Source organism: Sciurus vulgaris (assembly GCF_902686455.1).
Source record: "Sciurus vulgaris genome assembly, chromosome: X".
Taxonomy (NCBI): domain Eukaryota; kingdom Metazoa; phylum Chordata; class Mammalia; order Rodentia; family Sciuridae; genus Sciurus; species Sciurus vulgaris.
Genome location: NC_136471.1, coordinates 106,375,548 through 106,400,359, shown reverse-complemented (window position 1 = coordinate 106,400,359; position 24,812 = coordinate 106,375,548). Strand labels below are relative to the sequence as shown.

At 32.6% G+C, this 24,812-nt stretch overlaps 1 protein-coding gene and 1 long non-coding RNA gene across 2 annotated transcripts in view; one reads left to right on the top strand and one right to left on the bottom strand.

Annotated features, from left to right (window-relative positions):
- LOC306650734 overlaps positions 1 to 24,812 on the bottom strand; it is a 1,184,502-nt gene that overhangs the window by 840,365 nt on the left and 319,325 nt on the right. The gene's annotated exons all lie outside the window — the stretch shown is intronic.
- The window catches only part of CFAP47 (cilia and flagella associated protein 47), a 400,269-nt gene that overhangs the window by 278,192 nt on the left and 97,265 nt on the right, over positions 1 to 24,812 (top strand). The window contains 4 exon segments of the mRNA XM_079122986.1: positions 9,750 to 9,925; positions 12,310 to 12,417; positions 18,527 to 18,638; positions 22,340 to 22,444. Coding sequence (XP_078979112.1) covers positions 9,750 to 9,925; positions 12,310 to 12,417; positions 18,527 to 18,638; positions 22,340 to 22,444 — 501 coding nt within the window.

Here is a 24,812-nt window from a genome sequence, read left to right as displayed (position 1 = left end):
TTGTAAATATCTGGATTTTAAATAAATCATGAGAACAATGTTAATTGATACTGATGTTTTAATTAAATATAATTGCCTTATTGTTTGTACTCAAACATTAGATCATAATGAAATAAATATTACTTTTGCTTTCAAATATGAAGATAGATTTCTTCATAGACTTGATTAAACAGAATTTGGACTTAGGCTCCAATACATAGAAAGTAATGATTTAAAATACTTTTAAGTCTATACATTGAGCATTTGACCACCTGATTTCTGGGTAATCTCCATGGAGGCATAGAAAATGAATGGTTAAAATATTGAAGTGCACCCAATTAAGTCTTGCAAAAGTATCATCTTCTAAGTAGAAAATAATTTAATATGGTGATGGTAGGATCATTTTACTCAATGAAATGTCCTATTTCTTTGACCTATTTCTGTAGCATAAAATCTTTCTTAAAGTATATTTTTAAATGACATGAATTTAGCTACACAGCCTCTTGCTGTGGAAAGTGATTGCTGAATTAAAATTCATCTCTTTATCAGAACATAAAAGAAAGGAATTTAAATGGGCCCTGAAGAAATTGAAAACATGAAATAGTACCTCAGAAGAGAGGATACTGGCTTCCTTATTGATTATAGGTTTAAAATAGGGATAGAGATGACTTGAAATGTATAACACAAACTAGCAAACATGGATGTAATTCTAAAATCATTAAAAATATCTGTTGCATCTTCTCATTAAATGGTGCATGAAGTGTTGTGCAAGGGTTATTAGCCCCTTGAGCAAATACTGATAGAAATTGAGATTTCTATAACTTTTAACTTCCAATGATGAAGATTGCCATGCAGGTTGAGAAACATGCAATTACAGGGTACTTCATATGTCTATGTAAGAAGACTGAGCAGGAAGTGAAAGGAAGCCACCACTTTTCTCTTTTAATGAGACATTTCCAATATGTTTTCATTTTTGCAATTAAAATTTGCATTACCCTTTCATGAACATATTACTTTCATAAGTAATATAGCTGCTAGATTACTCTCTTTGTGGCTATGTAGTCATGTTTGTTATTTTAATTAAATGTTCACTTTCAACTGAGGTTGGTAGGAATAGGGGGGAGTCTCTCAAGTAACTCTACTCACCTAGGATCCCAATGAAAGTGATGTAGTAAGTGATGTAGTCATTAAGTTTTCCCACCTTTCTAATCATAGAAACTTATTCCCTCAACTTTCAGACATGAAGATTTATTTGATAGAGATGATATGGTTTCTTTTAAATAATTCCATCAAATAAAATCTTTGTGTATTTCTTGAAAAAGATGCTTTCTTAGTACTTTCACAAGTACACTAATATTTAACCTAGTTTGGACTTAATATGAAAAATGTATAGATATAAGCATGGAAGATTATTTTAATTACTGTTATAAACATCCATATTCCAAAAGAGTCTGCAAAGATTCGAATTTTTACAAAATCTCACCTCAGTATGCTGCTTATACTCTTATCAATTTTAAAACAGTGTTTGACTCACAAAAGGTATATTTTTTCCTAAAGTTATAGAGCTAATATATGGCTTTAATAGCTATTTAAACTGACAGAGTATTTCCTGAATTATTTACTTATTAGTAAATTCTTAATTGGCTTTGCATAATGTGTATAGATTTAAAAACCATTGGTAATTATCCACTTTTACTTAAACTGACAATGGAATCAAGGCCATGACCTAGAGTTAAACTGTCTGCACTTCACTGAAGTGTCTCACAGGGTGCAGTGGGTGCTCTGCTGTCTAAATCAAGCCCTGCAAAGGGGAAGGATGCTTTTAATCATTCATTCTCATTCATTTATTCTCATTCTCTCTCTCTCTCTCTCCCTCTCTCTCTCTCCCCCCACTTCCTTCCTATCTTCCCCATTCTTTTAAGTTTTGCATCAGAGTTACCTGTACTGGCCAAACCCTATGCTCTGAAGACTGATTCCCTTACTAATTTAGACACAGTAATTCTTCTTCCAGCAGTGACTGAATAAAGAAGAAGCTCTTTAAGAAGTTTTTTTCTGCTTTACAGCAAGAATGTTGGCCTGTATTTATAGACTATGTACATGGCCACAATGAATCATTTTGATACTCCTTGTTCACAATTACTGATATTACTCTTCTAATTAGATATAATGTTAACCAATGTGACTTGGAGATGACATGGGAATAGGAATTCAGCTGCTAACTCTTACAAGGTCGACAGTGAGATCCACCAGCATACTTTGTCTCTAATCCCCAGAAAATTCAATCAGATTCAGCTCCTTTTCAGTTATGACAAAGGTTTTTACTTTCTTCTCCCTATGGTTACAATAGGCTCAAGAGGGAACTAGCAGGGGCATCATCACTCCAACATCCAAGATGGAGGGCATTGGGTCCTTATCATCGTGTCTTAACATCAGCAATATAAGTTTTACTTACTAGTCATTGAACCTTAAGAATTTTTTTCCCATCAGATTTTTTATGATCCCAAAGATGATCAGGAGAGCATCCCCAAAGCTTCCCAAAGGCCACTGAAAATGTCTCTGAAAGAGCTGGAATGGGTTGTGTCTTCAGGAGGTAGTTTAAGTCTTGAGTAAAGTATGTGTATTCTCTCTTTCCTCCTAGCTGAGAAAAATTTAATTTCCTTTTTATCAGTTATAAACCTGGCTAGGCATGCATCCTCCAAAAATGATGGCTTATCTCATAACACTTGAATCAATATAAAATAAAATGTAAAGTTTATCAACAAAAGTTTATTTTAGAAAACAAAAGGCAAACTTTCCTCCCCTTGCAATCAGGTCATAGCAATCCTGTTCAGTGTACAATGAGTTTAGAAGGTTTTAGCATTAGGCATTAGGTAGAGAGGAGGGGGTGGGGGGACTGACCTGGGTTAATATCACAAACTTTTATGCTGTTATTCTTGATGTGGGAAACCTAGCACTAGCTTGTAAGGAAAACTGTTGAATCTATGATTTTGTTGACAAGTACTAATTTTATATAACGAATAAAGATGACTTTTTAAAGACTTGAAATTTTGACAGGGGAAGTCATAACTACTGTGAGATATCTCTACATCTCTGAGTAAAAAGTATTCAGAGGATGGTAAGGCAGAGTTGACATGAGATCAATCCCTTTTTATATAAGTCTTCAAGTCAGGTGTACATTAATTAGTTGAAATCAACATCACAACTATCTGAAACACCATATTTTCAATACAAATTCAGAAAACATGCCAAAGTTAAAGGTGAATAATTTTTGGATACTCTGTCACCATGAACAATTCCTGCCTCTGCCTTCTTCCATAAATTCAACTGAAGAAGTGACTAAATATAAGATTGGATTCATTGATGCAAATACAAATGCTGGAAGGAAGGAAAGAAGGAAGGAAGGAAGGAAGGAAAGAAAGAAAGAAAGAAAGAAAGAAAGAAAGAAAGAAAGAAAGAAAGAAAGAAAGAAAGAAAGAAAGAAAGAAAGAAAGAAAGAAAGAAAGAAAGATAGATGACAAATACCACTCACTGTATTAAGAATTACTGCACACTAGTTCTCTAAAGCATTTGAACTATATCTGAGCACAGTTTTCTTAACTTGTGACAAATACTATTCCAAATGGCATTCACAGGCATGTGTGCACAAACACACAAACACACAAACACACACACTCACACACACACACATACACACAGACTCTTTTCTTAAACATTTAACTAGGAGTATACTTCCTAGGGCTCTGCCCCCTGAAATTATGTATATTATTATTTATTCATCACAGCTTCTCATAGTTTTTTTCCCCTCAAAGTTATAGGGTATATCTGAATACCAATGAATAAACCCATAGATTATTCTGGTTTCTGACTTTTTCATAGTCACAATCCTCAATCTACATTTTCTCTAACTGACATTAGCAGCTGACCTTGATAACACTTTTACATTCTCTGTGTTACAGGTCAGTGGTGGGCTGGGGAAAAAGGGGTAAAATATGAGGCATGACTTTCCTGGATAAAGTAACATGCGAATGGGAGTAGCAAAGAAATAACATTTCTAATTTGTAGCTGCTTCTCTGATTCCTCTGAGTTCTGAACTACTAGAACTAACTTTTCAATGTAGGAAAATTATTGAGACAGATTAGAGTTATCACTTCCTCTGAATTACATGAAACTTTCAAAATGCCCTTTAGTTAAGTTTGTTTATTGACTTGGTAATGTTTTCAAATTGAATAAAATTAAAATTGAATATTTCCTCAATAATATGCTTTCCTTAAATTAATATTATTATGTGTTTTATACCTCAGAAATAATCCTGTTATAATGAACTCATGATTATCTCCTGAAAGAACATGTAGTGAAAAATATTTCCTGCTGGTACATTTTGAATTGTCATTGACTCAATTAAGCTTTTATGGGCAAAAACATAATCTTTATTTACTTCAACCCAGTAGGAAGTGATGAAGTTTTCAGTGCAAATACTCAGTGAATTAAATTTTTCTTCTTTGAGAAGGTCTGAACTGGCAACCAAGTGACAAAGTTAACCAAGTGATAAAATAATAAGGTGATAAAGTTTTTCTCCAAAATAACTTTCAAGCAAGAAGGCAACCACAGTTACTTTGAGATTTTCAAACTCCCTGAGTCATGTTTTCATATGGATATTTTATTATTTAGTTAAAAGTTGTGATTATCCAGAACATCACACATATTAATAATTGATTTATATACAAATACGAAGTCATTTTATAAATTACATTTTGTTTTTTAAGAATATTTATTATGTGTCTCTATCATTGGCACTGTTTAGATGAACAATATAAGCAAAGTCCCCATTTGTGTGAACTAACATTCTAATGGAGTTAGAAAACCAAGAAAATAACCAAAATGAGATCTTTCATAGGAAGTTTTTCTGTTGTTTGGATTTTCAAATAAAGTCACAGTAATCTGAGAATCATAGGTAATTCTTTTTCCATGTTCTGAAAAACATTCCTACAATTTATCTAAGAGTCAATAACTATATTAGGGAACATTAGTTAGGGTATTTCCAGCTGATATAACAAATCCCAAGTTTTCAATATTCTGATACAATAAAAGATTTGATAATTTAAGAATTGCATGTTGTTATGGTTTGGATGGAAGATATCCACCAAAAGCTTACATGTGAGACAAGAAGGTTCAGAGGAGAAATGAATGGGTTGTAAAAGTCTTAACCCAATCAGTGAATTGATCCCTGATAGGGATTAACTGAGTGGTAACTGAAACGGTAGGGTGTGGCTGAAGGAGATGGTACATTGGGGGCATGGCTTTGGAGTATATATTTGCTTTTGGCAAGTACATCCTCTCTCTCTGCTTCCATGTGAGCTACTTCCCTCTGCCACTCTCTTCTGCCACGATGTTCTGCCTTGCCACGAGCCCCAAGGAATGAAGCTGGCCTTTTATGGACTAAGATCTCTGAAACAATGAGCCCTCTAATAAATCTTTTCTCCTTCGTAGTTGTTCTGGTTGAGTCCTTTAGTCACAGCAGTGAAAAAGCTGACTAAGACACATGTATGTATTCCCATGTGGTGATTCAGGGAGCCAAGCTTCTTCCATCTTGTGATTCCTTCGTCCTTTAGGGATTCAGGGATTCCTACATATAGTTGGAGGAAGAAAACTGAGAGAAGGGAATTTCCACTAGTTTTTTAATTGCCTTGGTCTATAGGTGATATTTCACTTCTGCTCACATACCATTGAAGAAAAGTAATAACACAAGTATACCAGAGTACAAGAGGGTTTGGGATATCTAACCTCTGGTTGGACAGTTGCTGCCCAGTATTATCTTCATACTGTGAAGGGGGAGCACATAAATTTAGTGGAAAAATGATGTTTCAGCATATCAAGGGAGGTGAGAAATCTTTTAGACTATCGTCCATTTCCAGACACTATGTGATGGCCAGAATATGACAGTGGGAGTCTCTTTTTCAGGAAGAAGACACTGACAGTTTAATGTCACCTGACTTTTTGGAGATTTCCTATAAACAGAAAGGACCACAAAGGAAAGAAAAATGGTTAGAGTAAAAGGAAGATGCACTTCCACTGCCATAAGACAGGACCTCATGGGTCAAAGTTTATTTGAGTCAATGGAAGGAGGGTGGGCCTGGGCTGGTTTGAAAGGACCTTACCATATATTCTATTAGTGTGGAAAAACCCCAGGAGAAAGAGTCTACAGAGAGTAATTCAAAATAGAAGAGAAGAGGAACCTACTAAGGCAATTGGAGAAGACCAACCAGCAAAAATGAATGGCCTCTATTCTTTTGCCTCTCATTCAGTCTACATCCTGTAATCTGAAGCAGCCATATTAGAATTATCATTGCAGAAGATGAAGTTAGAATCAAGGGATTGAAAACAACAGGTCATGTATACCTTCTTCCCACAAATGGTCAGAAAAATTACATGATGGTCTTGAGGATGAGGATGGTATGCCAGAGAAGGAAGATCAGGAAAAGCTTTCAATTGGGTAGGAAGTGAAAGAGTTGATTGAATTTGGGTTTTTTTCAGTACCTTAAAATGAAACTTGAACTTGGGGTGGAGAAATTGGCAAATCCTTTACTAACTTTGAGAGAATAGTGAAAGAAACTTGTCAGGTTTCACTCCACCTTTCAGTGTACCCATTACTGTTACAAGAAATGAATTAGATAAATCTAGATGGTGATAATTCTATGAACAAAATTAGTCTGATGCCAGGTTCGATGGTGCATACCTGTAATCCCAGCAGCTCGAGAGGCTGAAACAGAAGGATCATGAGTTCAAAGCCAGCCTCAGCAAAAGCGAGGTGCTAAGCAACTCAGTGAGGCCCTGTCTCTAAATAAAACACAAAATAGGGCTGGGGATGTGGCTCAGTGGTTGAGTGCCCCTGAGTTCAATTCCTGGTACCACCCACCCTCCCCCAAAAAATAGTATGAGGTGACATTGAGTGTGGCTTAAAGATTGGGGCAGTGCACCTGGGAAGAGAGAATAGCAAATGCCAAGTGTTGGGGATAAAATGAGCTTGGTGGAACGGACCTAGCAGGAAGAAGAAAAGAGTCTCATGAGGCTGGAGTCCGAACAAAGAGGTGGGAAGGCATGGCTTGTGATCAGGTTTTCCTTGGTGCCAGATCTCCTAGTGGCTCAAAGGGCAAGATGAGAGATTTTAGTTCATGTGCAATTTAGCCACTAGAAGATGCAGAAAGGGAAATAACCTGACATAAATTATGTTTTTAAACTTCTCAAAATGTTTCTTACATTGTAAGAAAATAATATATGTAAATGAAATTTAAATGCTGAAAATATTTTATATTTGTTTTTAAATGTATATATGCATTTATATTTCCTCAGAAAAGGTTTATGGTGTGAAATTCAATATACCTGTTCATGCATATTTTAAAATAATATTTTATTCTTATGTATTTGAATTTTTCATCATTCTAAATTCCAACATCTTGTGAATGTTCTTTCTGTCTTAAAATATTGATTTATACTCCACAGGATTAAATATGCATATTTTAGTCATTTTATAAAGGAATCTGAGAAATGGAAGCAATTTTTAAAAAGTCATTATGTTGACTAAAATGTTCTTAAAGTACAAATAAGAGAAAAATATTGGATACCTTATAAAAGAATATTCTCTATTGAACCTAAAAGAACCCATGTGAAGATGAAAGACAGCTTTAGAAGTCTCCATGTACAGTCATTACTATTTTACCTGAGTTTCAAAACAAATCAATCGAAACTGAATTATGTTTTTTAATTCTAAACATAAATTAACCTTAGAAGCCTACTCATCAAAGTAGAGGAATATGCCATTGGCAAGACAGATAATAGCCAAATGTTTCAAACTTTTTAATAAAGTATTCACATAAATTCACTAGACTCTGTATTTCTTGTTGAGTAAGAGTTATTTATTATAAAATTGAATCTAGGATGTGGCAGGATACCTTAAACATCACTTAACCATTTTTGGGGATGTAATTATTTTTATATGTTTGACTTTTTAGATTATTTATTCAGAATAATTTCGCATTTCTGAAATTATATAGATAACAAAGCAAAGTGTTCCAAGAATAAACTTATAAATTTTGATCACCTCATAAAATAATGAATGACAAGTTTCCTTTCTTTCAGTTATTGATCATATCAAATATTTTTAAAATAACTAATTTTATAGCATTAAGAAATATTTATAGTTAGAAAATTAATCTTGTTTAAGTTATTTTTCACAATGGTTTGTGAGGTGGATATCTACAATGCAAATTATCCATATACTACCATCTTTTTTTAAAAAAATTATTTATTTATTTACTACCACCTTTTTAGTGTCACTTATACAATTTTTATCTGTTTTAGCTTAGAAAAAATGATATTTAAACCTTAATGAAAATTCAAAATTATTATAATTAAATTTAAAGCTTTTTCTATCATTCTTAGACATATATCACATTAATAGGAAACTTAAAACTTTTGATTATAGTTTTTGTTTCATTAAGTCTATTGCTGTTTTTGAGACTCCAGATAATTCAATTCCAGGGATTCTCAAGAGATTGCAGTACCCATAGTTCTAAGCATTCAGTGATTGCTGCCTGAAAGCTACTCTCTAAAGAATTTTCAGGATGTTGTCTAGACCTACTGAATAAGAATGAAGTGATCAGTTAGTGATATTTGTCATGGATATGGCAAGGATACCAAGGAGGAATTGTGATATCAGTGCCTCATAGCTGCCATCCCCTTTCCCTACTCTTAAGATCCAAACAACATTAGAATGTTATATCCCCTTTGTAACATGAGGGCTTGCTCCTGTTAGATGGATTGTAGATAACAGAGAAAAATAGTAGGTTTTCAGTGTGTTTTATTTTCTGTTCAAGGCTTATATGTGATAAGACCTAAACAGTTCTATATCCCAGGGTCTAAATGTCTGATACACAGATCTGAAAATGTGAGTCCATCAACTCTAGCCTTATTTTTTAAGAAATAGAATGCAATAATACAAAGTATCAGAGACCATCACATATAGTAAGAATAGGGATTGTTTTGTAAATCTTGTGATATGTGTAGGTGGACAGGACTGTCCTGTAAATTGAATTAGTCTGGTTTATCATTAAACAGGTTGAAAATCAGTGGCTTAGATTCTAGTACTTTTCCTTCTGTGAAGAATCTGTAGCATGTTTTTGAACTGACAATGATCTTCACTGAAAAATATCTGAGTAGCAGTCCAGGACAAATGTCTAGGCCAAAATGTTTCATTTTAGTGTTTTGTCTTAAGCCCTAGGTAGAATTTCTAGGCATATTTCCTTCCTTCAGTTTTTTTTTTTTTTTTTTTTTTTTTATGAGTTTGATCCTTAGAAACATCCTAGGAGTCTAAGTCTGATAATAGCTTTATAAAATATGTGAGGTTGCCTAGAAAATCAGTGAACTGTGACATACTGCCATCATCAAGTTACTGCCAGAGGAAACACTGAAAAATGGACCTCGTTGTAGTAATCATATTGGTGGGAAAATATTTAAAATGTAATTTTATAATCAGTTGTCTTACCATTTAGTAAGATCTCTGTGTACTGTTTGCTGTTAAAAATAATAATCCTACTGTCTACCAAGACTAATAAAGGAAAATGTACAAGAGATTAAAAACAAGTAAGATATATTCAATAGTGGATCAAGAATAAAATATAGCAAATGGACTCATTTAATAGTCTTCTTTACATTTGCTTCCATAGAACAGTGACTGTGCTGACACTCAAAGCTGATTATTTGTTTTGTAATTCTAGGAGACCGTTTGCATTGAAATACCCATTTCTAATCCAAAAGAAAAAATTATCCACATAGGTGTGAAATTAACAAATGATGCCCTTAGTGGAATCCAGGAACTCACACTGAATCCATTAGAGTGTGTTAACTATATTGTCTGGTATTCTCCAGCAGCAACAGGCTATAAAGAAGAAAGGTATGATATGAATATACCATTACTATTTATTATTGACCCCTTGAAATTAAGCTCTTAAAATTCTTTCTTTGCATGCTTTAATACTATTCCCTGATTAAAGGTATTAATTGGAGTGAGCTTTTGTTTACTTCAGTGAGAAATTATTATTTATTGGTATATTAAGTTAAATAATTCCTATATTTCTCCTTTGACCCCCTCTTTCATATTTAGGAACCAGATCTTTCAGAATACAGCAATTAAACTAAATGAAAATGATTTTATGAGGACTAGGGACTAAACTTTCAATTTTCTTGAGGAAAATTATTCTTTATATTTTTTCATAGCTAGTAAAAATCATTCACTTGGAGAAAAGAGATAAAGTTAAATTAAGGTTCTTATACTATAATGAAAACATACATACATACACAAATGTTACTGGTATAATGATGAGTGTTCTTATAGAATAATAATTGTGAAAATTTTTTTGAATTATGTATTCATATATGTATACCCACAAAAATATGATTATCTAAAAAATGTATTGAAATAATCAACTTTCTTTGCTTCAATAATTATATCCAGGTTACTTATTATAGTTTTAATCTTTATAATTGACTTAGTATTTATGTGTTTAATGCTTCCATTATTATACTCCATGAAAATGCCCTTTGCTAGTTGAAGTTCTATTTCTGAGGATAATTATTTTTAAAGATTAATTCATTAACTCATTACAATAAATAAAATTGAATATGTTTCTGGTATACAATGCAATGTTTTTGAGATATTTATACTCTGTCAATAATTAAATCAAGCTGATTAATATGTGCCTTACCTCACCTGTTCATCTGAGAACACTTAAAATGTACTCTCTGCAGTTGTCAAGTATATGTTATCATTAACTATAGTCACCTTGTCATAAAATAGATCTCTTGAGCTTATTTTTCTAGTCTAATTGAAATATTATATCCTTTAACCAACTCCCCCACCCAACCACTCCATCCTAGCCCCCTGTACCTTCCATTCTACTCTTTGCTTCTGAGTTTGATTCTTTGTATTTCTGTGCCTGGCTTATTTCACTTAACATATTACAATCCAGGATAAATTATTGCTGCTTCTAGCACAATATACTTTAAAAGGAATTAAGAAATAATTGTTATTTTAACAAGCAAATAAATAAATGAATATATATGTGAAATTGTAAAGGATAAATATTATAAAGTGAAATAGGAAAAGAAGAATATAGCGTATTATAAAAGATGTTATTTTAATAGATTACCATTAGAAATGTGGGTTCATCCCATCTCCCCCATGTGACTGCACAGGCTTTGTGAGCACAGACTGAATCTTGGATTTTTAAAATCAGTATATATTAAAAGGCACAATCTGGGCTAACACTTATTGACTGCCTACCTTATTATTATCACTGTGGCATGTATTTACATATATAAACATATAAAATTCTCATAACAACTATAAGAGGCAGGACTGATTCCTCCCATTTTATATATGATGAACTTGAAGCTCAAAAAGCAAATGACTTTTTTGAAGCTATACAAATTAAAAACAACAGAGCTGACATATCAGCCCAGTTATAATTTTAGACTACTACAAGCTCTGTTCCCCCAAGGCTGAGCACATATTAAAGGAAGCTCTTAAAACCACATGCTGCTTGATAGCTTTTCTATGAAAGTATACTTGCATTCAATTCAATAAACTAAATTTGGTTCAATGATGGTTAAAAAAATGGACTTTAGCTCTCTGGTCCTACACATTAGAAATACTCATGTTTAGATATTTCCCACTAATTCAACAAACATCTATGAAATAGATATTAATGATATCATTATTTTTCTTAAATAATGAAGTGATTTACTTACCAAATAGGAAAAAGTTTAAAAATACATCCACAATAAGAGTAGAATGTATCATAGCGTACTTGTCAAATATTGTATATGAAACCAACTATTTCTACCAAATTGAGATATTTTATTTTTCCTGCCAAGTCTATTACACAATCTAAAACCACTGACAGGATTTTTTGTATTGGTGCATTATAATTATACATAATAGTGGGATTCATTACGCCATATCCAACATTCACACAACATAATTTGATCAATCTCATTCCCCCTCTCTTCCCTCCCCTTCCCCTCCTTCCTTCCCTGAGCCCTTTCCTCTACTCTATTGTTCTACCTTATATTATTATTATTTTAATTAGTGAATTATACTTATGTAGATGTATGATTTATTGTGGTATATTTGTACATAGACATAGCATAATTTGGTGGATTTCATTCCCCATTACTTTCCCATCTCTTCCCCTCCTCTCTCCCTCTCCATCCTCTTCCTCTACTCTATTGGTCTTCCTTCCATTTTACTGACAATATTTTGTATATTTTTACCAGCATTATTTTCCAGCCTGAAATGGGGGAAGAGTTCTGGTATTTACTGAAATTAACTACTGATCTTCCAAAAACAAACACAATACCAGAAATGCAATGTGACCTTGGAAAGTAAGTTCTTTTTAACAGAATGACTATTGATGTTAAAAAAAATTATATACAACAACATTGTTATAATGCATTTCATTGTTTTTAATGGTCCTGGAGGTTGACCCTAGGGCCTCAGACTTACCAGATCTTGAACCAAAATGTCAGTACAAGTGATTCATCAAGGAAGTAATCCTAGAGAGAGAAATCAGTAGAATAGAGAAAACAGAAAGGGGAAGAAGCTGAGCATGAATGTAACTGCATGTATACAGTTACATTCATGCTCATACCTAATCCTGGAGAGAGAGAGAGAGAGAGAGAGAGAGAGAGAGAGAGAGAGAGAGAGAGAGAGAGAGAGATTGAGATTGATTTTTGGAGCTTAGATTTAAAGTCTCAGAGTTTGCTATGCCTTGAAGCAAAAGAAATGGTTGTTGTTGTTTGGGGCTTTTTTTTTTTATTCTGATTCCTATTCTATTTTATTTTTTATTTGGGAAATAACAATTGTGTGTATTTATGGGGTACAGTGTGGTTTTTGATGCACTCTGGAATGACAAATTCATGCTAATTAGCATATCTACCACTTCAAATATTTATAAATTTTTATGGTGAGAACATTTAAAATCTTTTATCTATTTTGAGATATATAATACATAATTATTAACCATGTTGTGGGCTTTTGAACTCTTATACTAGTCACTATGAACATCTTTGGAATGAGGCATAAACTCTGCTCTCTGTAGGGTTGAGGGGATTCCTGAACCCACAAAAAATCATCTGAAGGACTCAGATAAGAGATTAAGAGCAAGTATGCAGAAAATGGGTGATGAGGGCAGAGAACTGTTAAAAAAAAAATCTACTACAGGAACTGAGTGGGACACCAGCAATGTCTGATTCAACAAGTTATTTACAAACAAAATCCTAGTTACATATATATTTCTCATTTTAAAATATGTTAATATATAATAAACATACATAAGTGTTATTAGTAAATATAAAACATGTGAAAATTTGACTCAGTTTTCTGATTCTTTTTATTCCAGTAGAAAGTGCTAGAATTTTTCTTTTCAAGTTCTCTAGTTATTTTTAAACATGTTTTTCTCAAATTTCTTTTCGTTTTAGGAAAGTCATACTTGTTTATAATTAAAAGGCCAATAATCATAATACTAAACGATGTTTGATAATAACTATCTTTTAAGCAGCTCATCCTGTATCTTTTTCCTCTTTGGAAGTTTGTAAGATCTTTTCATCTAGTGTCCTTAAAAAGAATTTTTTTTTTTTTCGGTGCTGGGGATTGAACCCAGGGCCTTATGCTTGCAAGGCAAGCACTCTACCAACTGAGCTATATCCCCAGCCCTGTCCTTAAAATTTTTATTGATAAGTCTTGCCATGATTCTATTTTCATACATTTTTCTAGGTGACTGGAGACTGGTATTTTTTGGTTTCGTTTGTTTTGTTTTGTTTGGTACTGGGGTACTGGGAATTCAACCCAGGAGCACTCTACCACTGAGCTATATCCCTAGCCCTTTTTATTATATTATTTCTTATTTTGAGACAGGTTCCCATTAAATTGGTGAGGTTGGCCTCGTACCTGCAATTCCCCTGCTCCTGAATCACTGGGATTATAGGCATGTGCCACTGTGCCCAACTCAAAGAACTCTTTCAAGAAGGAGATTTATGAATTTCAGTTCCTGGAATCCTTGAATTATACCATCTCTATTTTCTCTGTTTTTACTTCCTGTGTCTGGTTTGGATTTAGTATTTGGGGGCTGATTTTAAATTTCCCTTTCTGTTTATCTTTTTCCCTAATATTTGTATTCAGGCAGATTAACTCAATTTTATTTTACAGTCTTTCTATCTAGTTTATATGTCTGCTATCAATATCAAAGACCATTTCGATGTCATTATATGGGTGACTGTTAGACATATGTATAATGGTAGGAAGTCATAAAAAGTCTGGAGTGCAGTGGAAACATTGTGGCTACACATTTAGTTGTTCCCAGGTTTGTGTTAAGTTAGAGAAGAGTGGAGTAAATAAAAGGACTACGTACTTGAACTTCTGTGTCACAGACAGCCTTAATTATCATCCATAGTTGGTCTTATATATTAATGAATCTGAGAAAGATAGATAGTAGTCACTTAATAAATCATTGACAAAATGAAATTAATTCCATTTAGTTACCCAAGGAACTTTCACATATTAGAGGCATCTTTTGATTTATGAATTTTATAGTAAGTACATTCATCTGAGTGGTTCATGGTATTTTATCATCACTTGGATTCTGTATAATTTGTTTTAATTTTTTTATTTCAAAGTATTTTAAGGCTATAAAGAAGATGAAAAACAACAGGACAGAGTTCCCATGTATACTTTATAATTGGTTTTAAAGATGCTACTTCTTGTTTTACTTGATTTGTTAAAATCATCTTTTTTTTCATTGTTCATATGTTGATTCTTCCTCCTATACTATATTAACAAGTTTGAAACTGTCTTGATGAAAAAAAGATTCTCATAGTTATGAAGAAATATAAAACTAAATGAGAAAATAGTAACATTTTGAACTTTTAAGAAATTGAATTTTGTCCCCTAAATAATATATGTATCAACAATTCTCAATATACACATGTAAAATCTATAATCTTCATCTCTAATTATTAGAAACCTGGCATGTAAGAAACTATTAGAATCACTTCAATTTAAAAAACTTGATGAACAATGAATCAGCATTTCTTTCATATTAGTGCATTTTAATTATACAGAATAATGGATTTCATTGTGGCATATCTATATATGCAAATAACACACTTTGTTCATATCCACCCTCCATTACCTTTCTCGTCCCTCCCCTTTTTCTCTTCCTTTTCTCTAATAGTCTCCCCACTACTTTCATGTCATTCAAATACATCTTTAGTTTGTATTTTTCTGGCTATTGCAGATTTTCTTGCTTTTTATACACTTGAAATGGGGATGATACAAAAAGCATTTCAAATGTCATCAAGTTATAATAATAGTTTGCAATGAAATAGATTTTAATCCCCATAAATCTTACACTGGTTTTCATAATTATAATGTGTTGGCAGTTTGTAGTTTTATTTTTGCAGTCATTTTTTATTAAAAAATATAAATAGGATTCTATTTAAATTATAATTATGAGAGTTTTAAATATACATTTTAGACCAAATATATTTTGTTTTATTTTGTATTGAAACTCTGTGGCTACAGCTGGAGCCCCTCTTGAACTTCAGACTCATGCCTCCATCTGTATGGTAAACATTTAATTAAATTTGCTACAGTCTCATTATCTCCCTGCAAAGCTTCCTGCTGTGTGTTTTTTCTCATTTAGTGTCCTCACCATGCAAACAGCCATCCAAGTCATGACCTTAAAACTTTCTTGACTGTACCCTTCACTAAAAAGTCTGCTTTATTGTGCAACCTCAAACACACGCACATACACACACTTGAAATGGGAGCATCATGAACAATACCTACTCATATCATCTGTGGTAAACTCCGATATTATTTACCTCATTCATTTTTCTATTTGTGTTTCTATTTTGTGAGGAAAACTCCACATAAAATCAAGGTAATCATTTTAAAGTAAATACCTCAGTGCATTCAAACTATTGTGCAATTAAAGTACATTCAAACTGTTGTGCAATGACATCTCTGTCAACTTTCAAAACATTTTCATCACCCAACAGGAAACTCCTTATCTTTTAAGCAGTCACTGTAACTTGCCCCCTCCTCACAGATCCTGGAAAACATTAATTTGCTTTCTTTATCAGTATATTTTACATATTAGGTAAAAATGAAATCATACGAATGTTGCCTCTGGTGTCTGTTTCCATTTGAAAACATTTTCCTATCTGCTACTTGCAGAATAAATCCAACAGTTCACCAGTGGGCCATCCATATTCGCTATAGGTCCATATACAGGATCTCCATACTCCTTGTCACTTCCCTTTCCAAACACAGATTTTCACCAATTTGCATTTCTCCTCCCTATCTAGTATCTCTGGAAGCCCTTGCCTCCTCCCTATTCCTACTGCTCAAGCCCTCATTGTTTCTCAGCTGGATTATCAGACCATAATAATTATAATTAATTTCGGTGTCTGCCCTCCTTTCCAACTGCAACTTGTTTTCTAATGAGTTGAAGTTGCCAAGATGAATTTTTTGGCGTACATAATTGAGAATGCCATACTTCCACTTAAGAGACAATCAACCACTTCAGGTTACTTTATTGCCTTTAAAATGAAATAAAAGTGCCTTAGAAAGCTATGTGAGGCCCTTCCTATCCTTTCCTCCTACTTATTGTTCAACCTTATTCCATCCACATGTAGGTCAGATAGCAATACCATATTGTATTTATCTTTTCCTCCCTGAGGGAGTAAACTGGCTATACCTCAAGCCTCATTCAGTATGATTTGAAGCCATAGGTTTCTCCACACATTAAAATCACTTTGCATATTAATGAACTGAGACTGATGGGATACCTCTTAATTTTTACTTTGATGAACAAGAATAACTGTGACTCTCCCATTATAAGTGGATGTGGCTTCATTATAAGAGAACTTTGTTTTCTGCAAATTGTATTTGAAAATAAGCATAAACTGCTGCTAAATAGTTATCTAATTGTATATATTTTTTCAATTTCTTTTTCAATTTTTCAATCTTGGATCAGGAAACTCGGTGGTGAAAGTTCAAAGTATTAATAGCAAGAATCCTTAAGAAAATATTTATTGCCCAGAACATTGTCCTGAAAATTCTGTTTGATTCCCTAGGGTTTGAATATCTGAGAGCCTGTCAAAAAGTAGCTAAGGAAATGTCCTTAATTTTCTTAATTTTTGTTTTCTTATCACATAGACACTATTTTGATTTCACTTTTACTTGGCTATTGAGTTTTGTTGCCTAAGCACTATTGAAAGATTGAGAGACACAGATTATTTAAAACACAATACATTGCCAAGCATGGTGGGCAGACACTTATTATAATCCCAGTGACTCAGGAGACTGAGGCAGTACCCCCCCACACACAAAAAATGTGATAAACTAAATCACAAATATCTGAAAAATTTACTTGCTGAAAACAAATATAAATGCAACTTGTGCCATACCATGTGAAGTAATTAACCTACCCCAGACTAAGATTTAAATGCTGATTATATTTGAAGTAAATTTCATACATGTGCATATAATTTTAATGAGCTAATATGTTGGATTTAGGAAATTATGAGCAACTTCCCTTTAGCACTTTCAATTTTTTATAGTAATTAGATGAGCCACTTGTCAATCAACAAAATAGAAATAGGAAAATGAACCTTATTCATATATATTTTTTGTGGTCCTGGGGATTGAACCCAGGATCTTATGCTTGCTAGGCAAGTGCTCTATCACTGAGCTACATCCCCAACCCACTAATATATTTCTGTCATTATTTACTCATAGCCAAATCCAAGGTATATACCTGCATCTTCAATATTTAAACAAATGTAAGGGTGTCAGAAATAAACATTTTCAATTTCAACTACTCACAAACTGCTTGAAATTGATCAGGGAAGAGAAAAAATTGAAATCATCCAGGTCTGAGTTGAAACATAAATCACTAAAGGCTGTTAAAACCTACAGAGTTTTGCATCAAATATGTGCATCAAATTTGATCGTGAATGATATTTGAACTTTTTTTCTTACAGTAGCATGGAAAACTAGTTTGAGATATTTCCTTCATATTTTTCTATAGGTCCACCCTACTCCATTATGACTTCAGTTTAGCTTAATAAATTACATAGATTCCAGATAACAAATAATATTACATTCTGAGATAATGGAGGGACTGGGAGTTAGGACTTCAATATATTTTTTTAATGCTACATAAATTTTCTAGACAGTTTGACAAATTGGCATAGATAGCAGATGGACAGCATTTTGTCTTTTTTGAGTAATATCTTTTAATTTTTGATCGACACTTGTTCGTTACACAATCAAAACATAACATTGTACCCCATAAATATTTACAATTTTTATGTGCCAACATCTTTTGGGGAGGATACAATTCAATTTGTAATGGTCAAGTTATGGAATTATTATTGAACAAGTTTGTGAATACAGCAACTTCACTATTTTTGTTTTTCTTCCCAGGTACGTCATACAGACTATTCCCTTATATAATCCTACACATGAAACGTTAGAATTGCAAGTAACAAACAGCAATCCTGGAAATTTTGTCCCAGAAATTGACAAAGGATCACCAGTAAGTACATTCAGAAAGTCGTGAGATCTACTACTACTAGAGCATTTTGTAATTCTGATTTTAGGACACTATCATTTTAATAAGTTTTCAAATTCTTAAACAATTTTAAAACATATAATGTTCTATTATATACAGTGTCCCTTGAATTTCAATATATCATTAAAACAATATCATGTTAATTATAAATTTTTAAAATTACATATGCTAAAATCATGCTCATTGTCACTGAATACTAAATAAACATTTTATTTCTCACCATTTTAATAATTAGCTTTTGTAATATTTTCCCAGCAACAGAATTTTAACTTAACAGTTACCTTATATGTTCAGGGTAACAAGAGACCACTTCTTTTCTAGCCCTTTCTGAGTTCCTGCCCCACCAGCCCTTCCAGATAGTGCTGACAGATCTGCTTGTTCCCTATCCCCATTCCTGTCTCCGTCCCATTTTCTCATTTCTGGTTCCTTGCAAAGACTAGAATTGTCTGTGGCCCAAATTTTTCTTCTACCTCCAAGTTCCAAAACAATTTTCTAAAGTTTAACATGGCTTTCTATGTTTCCAAAGCATAGGACACCAATTATTTACAGTGAATGTGAAACCACATACTTTAAGGTAAACCTCAAAGTAATAATTACAAGCCAGATGTAGTGGTGCATAACTGTAATCCCAGCTTCTCTGGAGGCTGAGGCAGGAGGATCACTTCAGCCAAGGAGTTCAAGGTCAGCCTGGGCAGCATAGTGACATCCTGTCTTGGAAAAAAAAAGAAGGAAGATAATTATTTTCATCATAGGACCTCACAGTAAATCATGGAACTCTGCTAGTATATATGATAATTAAATATAGGCTGTTATTATTTGCTGCTCAATGACTTAAACAAATCTATACTTTTATTTCTTTTTATCTAAATGGCAGTCACATATCTTGTGGCAGTCACTAGTTGCCAAATAATAATATCATAAAATGAATTTAGTTCTTCTATAATGTATTAAATTAGAAATCACTAATTATTATATTGATAAAATTGATGGATACACTTTAATCTTAGAAAAAGTGTATTAATGCCATGCACATTGGCACATGCTTGTAATCCCAGCTACTCAGGAGGCTGAGGCAGGAGGATTACAAGTTTGAGTCCAACCTCAGCAACTTGGCAAGACACTGGCTCAAGAGAAAAACAAAAATAACAAAAGAGGACTGGGGATGTAGCTCAATGGTAAAGTGCCCCGGGTTCAATCCCCAGTACCAAAATCAAAACTATAGTAAAATGTACATACATGCTCGTATCACTTAAAATCATATTTTCTAAAAATTATAAAGAGCGTGGGGTTTAAGATTGTTTACCTACAACTAAAAGTTCTCATTAGAAAGTAGTGTTTTCATATCCTTTGTATCTCTACTTTTAAAGAAGAGTCTAATCTTTAGTCCAAGGAAAAACAAGTGCAATATATTGCATGCCACCTGACATTACATAATTAAGAACAGCTTCTTTTCTTTGTCCTTTCCATTCACAAATTTCTAGTTCATCCATTCTTTTACTGAACACTGAAAATGCAACTAAGTCTAATATGAGGAAATAACTCAAAGTTATATGTGAGAAAACATGTATATAAAATAGGGGACACATTAACAAATGGATAACAAGTATAAATGATAACAAATGGAAAATAATATAAAATCAATTTTAAAACTATAAATAATATATGTATTTATACAATTATATGTATAAGTGCATATACACATATATGGTACTTTATTCATGGCCTTTCATTATATAGCATGTGTGTTCACATAAGTAAATATTTTAAAATCTTGATTATTATTCATAAACACTTCAGAGATTAAGAAGTCAAATAATGATATAAAAAACTTGCTTCCTTCCAACTACATATTACCAAAAATTTCAAACAGATACAGAAGTTCAAATAATAATGCACTGAACAACCTTGTACTTTCCATCTTGGTTCATAAATTATTAATGATTTGTCACATTGTTTCTTTCTTTTTTTTTCTCTCTTATATATCTTGCTATTCAATTTGAAAGAAAATTGTAGATCACACACCATTTTAACCTAAATACTTCAGAATATGTTTCTTAAGAGCATATTATTCATATTTTCTCATATTCATGAGAATTCAAGTTTACTCAACTGTTACAAGATTATTGTTCCTCTTGAACCAGGACTCATTGTGAACTCATACACTGGTATTAGTTATCATGATGACACTTGTAATGAAACAATCTTAAAATTCCTATGTTTAACATATCAAATATACCCCATTACATTAAACCATAGGTTTACTATAGCTAATTTCTACCAATGTGTTTAACCTTTTGTCCTTGAAACCGTGGGAAATACATTCTTCAGTGAATTTCAGTGAAATTTAGGTGGAAATAAAGAATTTTTAATAGAATTGCTGTTTGATGATATACACTCTCATTTTTAAATACAAGACTGTCATATGTTTATAGAAGAGGAATTTGAAGCTGGATAGGCTAAAAATTAAACCACATGGCTAGTACTTAGTAGTACTAGAAGTTAATGTAGTATTACTTTATCTTTTCAATAAGAAAAGCTCTCTCTTCTCTGTCTCAATACATATCTGTCCATACAGATATATACATACACACATATAACTTTATCTGTTGATATCTATAGAGAGAACAAAATATTTAGTCATATTTGCTAAGTTGAAAGAATATATGAAATACATTTTTTTCTTATTTTTGCTAAGGATGTTATTAAAACTAGTTTACATTCCCAAAGTGTGTATTAACTGATCACCCCAAAACATTAGAGATAGTAGAGACCAGTCTGAGAAAAAAATACTTGCTGGAGATAAACCATACATATTTAATCAAGAGGTGACTCTGTAGTAAATATAAAATTAAATCTGCATTTACATTTTATGGTTATTATAAGAGTTTTAGCAAACACAAAATTATGTGTTTTATAAGGATTTACTAATGCTACTAAATTGCAATCTTGCTTTTTCAAGGACTTTGTGGAAAAATATATTACTGAAAAATAATTGACTCACTTTTCAGACATGTGTCACTCATTCTATTATTTTATGTGTTGATATCAAATACTGAATTATTCCCAGAGTAACATTTAAATTACATAAGATACTTGAGGCTTCATTACATTGTGATGGAGTCATTGTTGTTTTTCCCTCTCTCTAAAGAGAGAATTCAGGCTCATACTGTAGCAACCACAGATCACATCTTGAGAGTGCATATAATAGGATGAAGAGGAAACTTTTATTGCACATTTAAAATACATATCTGCCCTCTATGCTTAGAAAAGGTTACTTTCATTTGACATTACCAAGGCTGCAAGTTAGGTTCCTGGTGGCTTGACATGTAGCCTATAGGCTATGGGCCCTTAGGTAAAAATACATATATTTATTATTAGGGAGGCAAAATCAACTTGTAAAAGTTATTCCTGATGTCCTTTTACACAGCAGGTAACCCTGTGGTCATTGTCTGGGGAAATAACATGGCTTGAGATCCATGCAGTAGTGTTCACCATGGGCCCTTTTATCAATATTCATAAACAGCCATACTGAGAAGAGATAATGTGTACAGCACCGCACATTCATCACACAAACATCATCTCTGCATTCAATTAGCACACAAATATGCCACCTCAAACAAATGTTGATTTTTGTTTCTCTTTTGCTTCTTTCTGAATCTATACAGCTGATTATACTTCCTCACTCCACCACAGAGATATCTGTTTACTTTTATCCTTCTGCACTTGGAAGAGCTGGTCATGAAACTTGTATCAACTTCTGCTGTGCTCAGGTATGATAAGAGTATTTGTAGACTAAGTCAAGTTAAGGAAATTTCAAAATCAAAACATAAATCCAACTCATTCAATTGACATCTTTCACAAGTAAAATGAGTTCATTGTAAATCATTAATCAACTTTTCAAAATACAGCATACATTATCCATGTGCAAGCACCTAAATAAGGTATTTTAAAATCTTTAGAGCACTTGAATGAAGGAGAATATCTACCCAGGCTTAAAACATCAAAATTTTAATGTAAATGTCAACTCACTGGCATATATATTCAGTCTCTGAGTTGGGTTTTACTATTCAACCTTCCATGGACCTACATATAAAAATGTAAAGAGTTCAAACTTGCAAATATTGTGTTACATTTTCTGTTCCATTTCATCTGTACAGTGTTCCTGAAAAATAATTATTTTAAAAGTAATGATTATTTTTAAAGCATCTTTAAATGTGTTGCATGTCATTCTAAGAATCATCTCAATTCATTTTCAAGTACCGTTCTATATAGGAAGTATTGTCATCAACAATCTTATGGATCAGGATTCTGAGACAGAGAAATTAAGATTAAGTAACCAGTAAAAGGTTTAACTAAGAACTAAACCCAGGATATCTGGCTCAATTTCATTTTTATGACTGATTTTCATAGCTACCTCTAGTTTACCAAGTAATTGGTAACTCTTTTGTTGCCAATAAAAAATTTACGCAATTTTTTACATTTATTATTATTTTTACCTACTCAAATAGTGATGGGGAGGAAAGTAAATAGACAAATGTACTTTATATCATAGGGGACACCAAGAAGGTCACAGAAGCCTGACATTCGAGTGACAGTAGAAACAAATATAATTCAGGGATCCCCATGTCAATGTGAGACCTATGGGTGACTGAAGTGTCCTCTTTTCCAAAAACATTTTGTCACTTATTTTTAGAAAAAAATTGTATCAAACTCAAATTTCCTAAATGATAGCTCACTTATACATGACCTGAAATAAATACTATAAATATGTGTTTGATTATAGAAAATATTAAAGAAAGCCAATAGTAATCTTCATACAGAACGGAAAGTATAGTGGATATTATTTTCTTATAAACAAATACTTTTAACAAGTCTGATTTTTACAACAATTTTTAGTTGTGGATAGACACAATACCTTTATTTTATTTATTTATTTTTATGTAGTGCTGAGGATTGAACATGCTAGGCAAGCACTCTACCACTGAGCTACAATTCCAGCCCCAAGGCTGATCTTTTAAATGACTGCTTAATAGGAGGTTTACAGTGCCATCATCTTCATTATTGGGGACATTTTAGTTGCTTGCATTTCTGGTGGAAATTGTATCTATTCAAGGATAGTCTTTCACATCAGCAGGGCAATTATCAGTTTGGCATCTTAAGTGCTTTAGAATAGCCTAGATGTTAACTGTTAAATTCTTTATTAAACGGAAAAGAATTCAAACAAGTAAATAATCATCTCAAACTGTTTGTGAATAAGTTGAACACAGGGCTTGATTTCAGCATTTCTTAATATCTCCTTTCCAAGTTGTAATAAATCTCTGAGGATTCATCTATGGTTAGACTTGAATCAATTATTCCTCTGTTCAGCTTCTGGGTCCAGACCCCTTCAACCTTTTCAATGTATCTTTCTAACCTCTGTCATTTTTGTTGCCCTTTTTATTCCTGAATGAATCAGTCTTACTCTTTTATTTAACTAATTCAGTTGACATCTTTTGCAAACAAAACCAGTTCAACATAAAGTATTAATTGAATGAAATTTTGAAAAAACAGTATATATTATGTGTGAGCAGGCATCTAAAGAAGGTATTTTTAAAATAAAACTTTAGAGATTATATTCCCACATCTAAGTGTTTGGAATAACTTTTTACCATTAGGGGAAAACTCATAGATTTCTATCCCTCTGAGGTTTTGATTGATCAAATCTATCTGAACTGACAAGCACACTGAGTAACCGATTAATCTAAAATCAACTAATGGCAGTGTTTATAGGATAAACAATTTCCAATTGTGTATCTTTGCAGACCTGAGGGGAATGGTTATGGTTTATTGTTAACTTTGTTCGCTTCTGTTTAGGTCTACATGAAGAGTTGTGCATTCTAAAAATCTAACTCTGGGCTCAAGTTATATGTGCAGATTTTGAATCCTCAGATTAATTTGGTTAGGTAATCACAACTTCAGATATCATGAATTTATTATGCTACCAGAGTCTCTAAATGAGATTACATTACTGTAGAACAGTTGCAAAGCACCAGATGTGGTAATTGGAACATTTCATTGGTCTCAAACATGTTCTGAGATTTTCTTTTTTAGTTTTCAGGTGTTTCATTTTAATTTTCAAACAGTTCTCATTGTTTATTG